Source organism: Alligator mississippiensis, chromosome 11, assembly GCF_030867095.1.
Source record: "Alligator mississippiensis isolate rAllMis1 chromosome 11, rAllMis1, whole genome shotgun sequence".
Classification (NCBI taxonomy): Eukaryota; Metazoa; Chordata; order Crocodylia; family Alligatoridae; genus Alligator; species Alligator mississippiensis.
Genome location: NC_081834.1, coordinates 23,439,170 through 23,447,550, shown reverse-complemented (window position 1 = coordinate 23,447,550; position 8,381 = coordinate 23,439,170). Strand labels below are relative to the sequence as shown.

General features: G+C 44.6%; 1 protein-coding gene across 1 annotated transcript in view; it reads left to right on the top strand.

The window, feature by feature from the left end:
• Nucleotides 1-5,033: 5,033 nt before the first annotated feature.
• ATOSA (atos homolog A) overlaps nucleotides 5,034-8,381 on the top strand; it is a 77,271-nt gene continuing 73,923 nt past the window's right edge. The window contains exon 1 of the mRNA XM_006270152.4: nucleotides 5,034-5,493. Within this exon, the coding sequence (XP_006270214.1) occupies nucleotides 5,478-5,493 (16 nt within the window). The 5' untranslated portion in view covers nucleotides 5,034-5,477. The remainder of the gene's footprint in view (nucleotides 5,494-8,381) is intronic.

The following is an 8,381-nucleotide window of genomic DNA, read 5'->3' as shown; positions in this document are numbered from 1 at the left end:
TCTTTACCAGTGCTTGTCTAGTCTGCCTGCCTACCTAGTGAACTAAGGTATCGTTTGTAATTTAAGTGAAATGTGCACATATATGATGCCAACTTCCTAGAGATGGCTGAATTTTTTCAAATAAAAAACATTTGTCTAAAGGTGAAGACAGAAAGGACACTTTGAAGAAACTAAAATATTCCACAAAATCATGTTGTTTCTTAAAATTTCCTGGGTTTTCTATTTCAAAAATAAATGGACATTCTATTTAAAAAATAGTTCTAAAACTGACTTTTTTGGGTAGAAGACAAGTGGAATTTAGCAAAAAAAAAGTTGTTTGCTGCCCTGAAATTATTGGTTAATATGATATGTAAATAGCATGTAACTTCTGATTTAAAGACTGAGTATTGATAGATAATGCTGTGTGTTCTAGGACTGGATGTGGGTACTCATTCAAACCGAGAAAGCATGAAGTTTGCTCAGTTGACCTCCATGTGTGACCCACCACCACTCTCTGTGGAATGGGCCTTGGGCTGATTGACTTGTGCATTTTCCTTTAGGCTTGTTCCCTGCTTCATTGCCGTCTTTGAGAAGAGTATTGTAGAGAGAAGAAATTAAGTCTGTTTTTTAACTTATTTTTATTATTATGATTATAGATAATTGTTTGTACCATTTTTTAGAGGCTCATGACAGAAACAATGCTCTTCCATTAAACTAGATTTGTTTGCCATTTACAGATATTGGGAAATTTAAAAAAACTGTGGCTGTAAGCCCCTGCAACCCACACAGAATCAGAACACGTTGCTGCTTTAATTGCAATGGTTTGTAACTTCCCTGGTCTGATTAACAGCTAGCTCCTGAATTCTAATTAACTCATAGGTTTCTACAAACACATTTTCTCACTCTTGCTTCATGCTCCTTCTAAAACTGATCATTGACAATGATGATAATATTACAGCAGTTTATTATGGTGTGCTAGAAAACTCTATTTTATTTCAGTGAAACTGTTTTTCCTTTTCTCTTCTATGTAGATTGTCATACTGTACCCATTGCTGTGATATTTGAGTACCAGATGGTACTCTTACAGCACAGTAGCAGCTATGACAAAGCAGTAGTGCCACGTCACTTAACAGGCATTAACTGTCTTCAGAAACCATAGGAATCTTGGTTTGCAACATTAGACATCATGTGCCTGAATGTGCCCTGACAATTATGGAATAAGAAACATCACTGGGGTACATTTTAACACATATTTCACTCCAGGAACTGTGCTCATGGCATAAACTGCAAGAGTTCTGTGAATTAATATGGCTGTGCATTCACCCCAAGGACACTTTCTTTGCCTGTTTTTTTATAATACTTCTATTTGACAGTGTTAGATTAGCTAAAATTCCCCTAGTACTTCCACATGGCTTTGTGAGATTTGGCACTCTTGCATGAAAGTTTGCATTTGAATTTTTTAATGGGATATAATTTCTCAAATCAAAACCAAATGTAATTAATATTTTTGTACTAACAAAAGCCCCAAATAATTAATATGTATTGGCATTCTCGTACTTAAACCAATTTGTGCCATGGAGTTTTCCACCTTCTGTCTGTCTGTCTGTCTTTCTCTTTGTGTATTCGTACAGGGATCATCATTTGGTATTTGCTTGTACAAATTTTACGGGTTATGGTACCATAGCTGCTGATTTACTATCTTAATATTATAGTAAGAACACCCTGCTCGTACACCCTCAAAATCATTGTAACTTTCCTGTTCCATTTCAAGCCCACGTTTTATATCCCTACTATGTGTCATATTAATTTTGCCTTTCTCCTTTTCTCCTACCATACCTGAGTAATATGCTTCCTGAACACATCCAGCCCCTGCAAGATGAGTGAACTTTCTCCTTCCCCTCTTCCTTTTTTTATGACAACATTTGGTTAGGTTTCCCAGCCTTTTGACTCTTTAGCAATTATTGTCTGTGACAGAAAGTGGAAACTGATGCTGGTTGACTGAATTTCCTCCAATTTTTGCTCTCCTGCATTTGGCTCCCTTGTTTTTAACCCTCTAATATTTCTTATTTTTGGTCTCCACACATTTCTCCACCTTTTGCCTTTCCCCCAGGTCCCATGCTCTTTTCTTCACTCTGTTATTGTTCTGAACATGTCTTTTTCCCTTTGTCCTCAGCCCACTTTCTTCTATCTTTCTGTCTCCTTTTTTTCTGCCTTTCTTGCCCAGAGTTCCTATTTCTGTCCTCTCCTTCCACATTGTTTTAGCCAATTCCTTTCTTCTTGTCTTCAGGCCACAGCGATAAAACACTTCTAGGAGAAAGCAGACCTTAGTCTAAGCCTAAAGAGGTAATTTTATTCAACTGAAAAATGCAGAGGACTATATCAGTGGTGAGAGAGGAAGATATAGCATTTGTGTTACATATGCTGTTAATTCTTGGTAAGTAAAGTATTCTTCCTATGAAAAAGCTGGACCATTTGTGTTGACATCACATATAAAAATAGGTCTTTTCATTGTGCTTAGCTATTGCAACAATTATGGTATGCCTCATCAAGCTTTGTTGGAAGATGCCTCATCAAGCTTTGTTGGAAGATTACTGAAATACTTAGTTACTAGTAAGGAAGAGAGAGTGGAGACAGTACCCCTCCTTTTTCTGCTTCAGTTTAAGGGTATGTGTTCATAAGGACCTCGCCGCCAGGTCTCAAAGGTCCCGATGCGTTAAGTACCCACAGCTCCCATTCCCTTCTAAAGCAGGGATAGCTGAAGTGAATGTACTTGAGGTGTCACTGTACTTTACCTTCTACCTGAACTGAATAGCAAGCAGTCAGGCTGTGGCCTGTTAGTCAAGGAAAAATTAGGAGTGTCAATTCAATAAATATCAGCATAAAGTCCTGTGAGCCACCTGCTAATAGTGTCAGTCTTTCCAAAAAATAGCATCTCTTGCTAAAAAAAACAAAAACAAAAAAGGAATGAACTCAAATGAATCCCAAGTTTTGAACATTTTGATGTTTGAGGAAAGTTTGGGTATAAGTGAGAGCTCTGTGGCTCTGGTCTGTTTGTTGTAAAAGGAGTAATTAAAAGTTTTAATTCATCTTTAGTCAGTCATTAAATGAAGGTTAGTAGTTACAACGTAATTTTCTTAACAATAGATAGCAAAGATTTTATTTTAGTTATAAAGCTAATATTATAACAGACTCTAGACCAGTTTGCAATACCATATAGAGGATTCAGTTGTGTGTGACACAAAGGATGTCATTTTTCATTGAGATGGCTGTCACCAGTAGGAGAGATTCAGATATGTCTCAATCATATTCATATATTGTACATCTGCAGCCCTTGTTGCTCAGTCAAATTCCTCCTTTTGTATTTCAGGATTGTCATCTTTGCAATTACACTGCATCCGGTGGAGAGCTTTGAGATCTATAATTACAAAGCCAGTCTAGGGCATAGCAGCATGAGCGTGACACTTACTCATTTATGAATCTAAATATCAAAGCACTGCTTGTGACACCCTCTCACTTGCTTATGCATTCCTGGCAGTGAGCGCAATGTGGCAGGGAAGATTGCTGGCCAGTTTTCTCCCTGAAATGTTTTCACAAAATATAGATGTGTATTTTTCAATATTCCTGGAGAAGGAAATGGGTACAATTTATGTGAAATATATATATGCCAGAAGCAAAGTGAAGTGAAGAATACAGGATAATGTTGCCCTGAGACTTTAAGTATCTTACATTATGCTGCAGTCTTTTGGCAGCTGAGCCGTAAGGAAGACCATAGGAAGAGTGGACAGGACACTATAAGCAGAGCAGCTTAGAATAATTTGTTATACATGTGATGCAAGTTCTGGAAAAACTGGTGTTGAACCTGAAGAATAGACGCTGTTGGACCACATTAGGAGGGGCAAGGCTCTTTGCCATAGCAGGTGGAGCCTGACTGCATGTGTTACAGGTGGAGGAGAAGACTGTCTACATCAGCAGTTCCCAGTCCATGGCACGTGCACCACCAGTGGTGCGCAGACAACCTGTTAGGGGTACACATTAACAGATTGATTATAATTACATGACAAAAAATTGCTGGTGGTACTTAAGGGGGTATCTTTTAAATTGGTGGTGTCCAATTTTGGGAACCGCTGGTCTACGTGAATCCTGGCACGGCGAAGGTTTATTTGCAGATGTTGTCTATAAAACCCTGGATTGAAGAGACGGCTGAGCAGGACGTAGCAGCCATTGCTTGCTTGAGGTAGGAGAAATTGCGACACGAAGCCTGGTCAAAGAAAGGGGTGCCTTGGCGGGGAGAAGAGGTGCTGTGTCCTTTGGGGGGGGTCCATGCAAGACTGAGCTTTTGGAGGTGTCTCACAGCCAGGAGATGCCCTAGTTTATCTTGCTGGGATCCTTTGACCCCAGCTGACTTCCTGCCCCTTGGGCAGGGGGCCGGACCCCATGGTCTCACCAGGTCTCTTCCAGCCCGCGTGTCTATGCAATCTATGAGGTCGCCATGCAGGGCTGGCCCGGTGGAGTCCGCGCACATCTCAGCCCTTGGGGCCCCGCTCTGGACCCGGGCCGGCTCCGTGCGGGCTGGGAAGGCTGAACCGCCCCTGCTGCTCCCCGCCGGGGCTTCACTGCACGGGGGCCGCCACTGACCGGCTGCCCGCGGGCCCAGGCCCGAGTTGGACTTGGGCTCGTTGCTGCGGCAACCGAGTTCCTCCCCGGCCGGGGATTGGCTGCTGTCGGGCCACGTGAGCGCGGCCGTGTTTTGACAGGCGAGCAGGGCCGCCCGGGGGTCCTAACGCTGCCTGGTCCCTGCGCCGGCGGCGAAGTTGCGGGCCGAGCCGGGCCGGGCGGGACCCGCTCGGCTGCAGGCGGGGGGCAGGAGCGGGTCATGGCGCGGCGGCGGGCTTGAGCGTGAGCGTGAGGCGGTCGCTGGACGCCGGGGGGCGGGGCCGAGCCCGTGACAGCGCCGCGGGGATGCGCGGGGCCGGGCAGGTGCGCGAGGGGCGGGCGGGCGGGGCGTGAGGCCGCAGGGCCCCGCTGCTGACCGGGCCTGGCGGCGCAGGGGGCGCGGGGATGAGGCTGCGCGCGGGGCAGGAGCCGGAGCCGGAGCCGGGGCGAGGGGCGGGCTCCCCGGGCCGGGGCCGGCCGAGCCTGGGGCGCTGCTGACTCAGAGGCTCCGGCCGTCGGGGCTGAGCCTGGGCTTTGTTGTTGTGGGATTTGCCCCGGCAGGTTATAAATAGCCCTGCCCCGGCTCCGGCTCCGGCCCCTGCTCTGGCGCCGGGCCGGGGACGGACGCGCGGGCACGTCCCGGAGCTGTCCCGTGAGCGCCGGCGGGAGGCCTGGCCGCCAGCTGCGCTGCGCTGCCCGGCCGCCTCGGGGAGCCCCGGCGGGGGCTTGACGGACTCTTTCTACGCGACAAAACAACGCAACTCCGACCCGCCTCGCTGGAGGCAGCCCCGCAGGAGCACGGAAACTCGCCCACGGGTCGGCGGAGAAGCCGGCTGGCAGCCACCATGAAGCCGGAACGAGGTAAAGGCTCGGCTCGGCTCGGCTCGGCGGGGAGACGCTTTGTTGCTAATTTTAGAAGCCGCCTGGCGTGTAAACAGCGGTCGTGCCTGTGTCGTCCCGACTCGGCGCGGGGCTCGGCCGAGGAAAGGAGGGCTGCGGGGGGAGGGTGCCTCCGCTGGATCCAGGATCCGCAGCGTTTGCATCGGTGGGGGAGGGAAACGTCGCTGCCTGTGCCCGACACTCCTGTGGGTGAACTTCTTTTTGCCCTGGGAAGTCCCCCGGGGCCGGGGGCTGCGGGCCGCGGTTGCCGTCGCGCGTTGCGGGCCCGGCAGGCAGTTGCCGCAGAAGTCCGAGGTGCGTGAGCGCAGCCCGGTGCTGCCCGCAAGCGCATCTGAAAACATCGAGAACTTTTAAAGAACTCGCTTTCAATAAAATAAAAACAAGTCCACGAGGGTTTTTCTAAATTTCAAAGCAGTTGTGTAATAAGCGGCAGGCTGGAATATGCTGTTTCACAGTCGTTTTTATATCGACTTTCTTTCTATGAAATCGCAAATCGATGAGCAAATTAAGGTGGGCTGAGGTGTACATGTTTCTGTCTCTAGCTCTTGAACTCAATATAGCAGCAGCTGCTGATGCCCCTAGAGTTGAAAGTGTGTCGTGGCTGCTGTTTTGGATCATATATTTAGCTTAGCCGGCGTTTATTGCTGTCAAAATGTACCTTGCTGTAACCAGGAAGCCTGAGAGAGAAACTACATCATTTGTCATTTTTAAGGAATTTAAAGACGCACGTGTGCAAGTTCCTTCAAGTGTTTTCCCGGGTCCTTTTACTTTGATAGCGATGTTTATTCTGCGGTATTTATTTATTGTTGTTTTCATTAGCCTGCAATATGAACTTATTTTTGTGTGAGAAACCTTTTTAAATAGTCTAGCTATTAAGGTCTTAAAATACTAATATACATGTGCACTAAGTACTTTTAATTAAGCTTGTTATTACACTTTCTGATATGGACCTGGAATGAATGTGTGTTGCTGTTTTTTCACAAACTGTGACTGACATCCTCTATTCTGTGAATATCTGTTGAACATATGTAGCACAGCTAGATCAGCGGTACACAGGGTTTTTTTGGTGCTTCTTAAGAAACAGATTAGTGCTAGTAAGAAACAAAAGAACATTATTTTTTCTTAAAGTTGCCTACTACAGAACAGTCTGTTTGCATATTGATGTGATCTTAAATATAAAGAGGCAATGTGTTTGAGAGCTGCCTACTGCCAAGTTGAACTAAAAAATAGATAAAATCAGAGTCAATATTTGCAGCTTTAAGGTACTCTGCTCTAGCAGTCCAAAAAGCTCTTTTTGACCTTTGTCTATGCTTTTCGTAACCCCTAGCAAATAGGAAAACCTAGCTATCTATTTCATGTTCATAGATGACTGCGGAATGATGAGCCTCTTAACCAGCATTTTATGGAAATGAGTGGGTGTGTAGACAAATAAAAAACCTATAAGGTTCTTTCCCTCCCTGGAAATCAGCATTTAGCATATTAAGACTACACTTGATAATCTCTGGTTTACTGATTATCTTAAAAACAGTCATGTCACAGCACCTTCTGCTATTATTAACTTGTCTAAAGACTCTCAATGTGAAGGTGTTGTTTTCTTATTTTTAAAGACCACTGTGGCTGTTCAGACTACAATTAGACTGTTACCAGTTAGTTTAGTAAATAAATGCTAGTTTAACTGTGCACTAATGTGTTTGAGCAATAGCATGTACAAAGGGGGGTAGTGAAAGTGCTGCCTAAATGCCATATGCAGCACGTAGGCACTCTTTTGGAGGCACAGTCATGCTATGTTTACATGTGCTGCCTTCTGCATAGCAGCTGCACCACAGGATAGCAAGCAGTCAAGTGTACAGTCACCTGCTATCATTTGTCGCAAATTTAATAGCAAAGGACACAAAATAGGCAGAAATTTCAATTTGCCACAGCCTAAATTTTGACAGGTGCCATAGCAATGACATATTGAAAACTCCAGATGAATACAAAGTACTAAATCCATAAAGAAAAAAACTTAAATGGCCAGGGTATATTGACTTGATTTTGATAATTTCAGTTTTTAATTCATTTCAGCTTCTGGAAACTAAATTCTGATCTAGGCAATCACTATTTTATATAGTTGATTCTGTGTGCATAGACCATTGTACTTCTGCACCTCTGCATTGAATGACTAGCTGACCATTTGAGCTGGATTTTTGTCTATACCATTACAAACTGATTAAATCAAACATTTGCATTTTCAGTTGACATAAAGCTTACACTTCACCCAATAGGATTGCAATATGCAAATATATGGACTAGAGAAAGGAGGGAGATTCATTTGTCTGTCTTGTCTTTATCACACTGCTCGATTAATAAACCTTTCCAAGTGTTACCAGCTGAGAATGAGGGCAGACAATAATGAGACAGCTAACTGATGAGACAGCTAACTGATGCCATATTCTCTGGTTTTTCCATAGGACCCTGATAGGGAAAGAGGTATTAGGGCAGAAGAAAAACTGAGAGAAGACAAGGAAGAAGGTTTCCATGAAATAAAGAATTTGATTCTGTGCTTTTATAGTGAGGAAAGTTCGTTTATTGTCTGCATCCTAATAATATTTGTTTTGAGAACAGTGAGGATAGAACTAAGTGTAGGGCTTCATGATGCTTGCAGAGCAAGGTAGTGGAGCAACATGGAGAGCTAGAATGAGATGAATAGTATGCTTAGAAATACAAGGAAAGGATGTAGTCCAGTGCTTCTCAACCTTTTTGAATTCAAAGCAATCCTCAATAGACTCAAAACCCCTCGGAAAATGTCAGCTCTTGGACAACAGAAAAGTAATAGTGCAGTTCTTCAGTTGTAAAGAACACAGACCTTA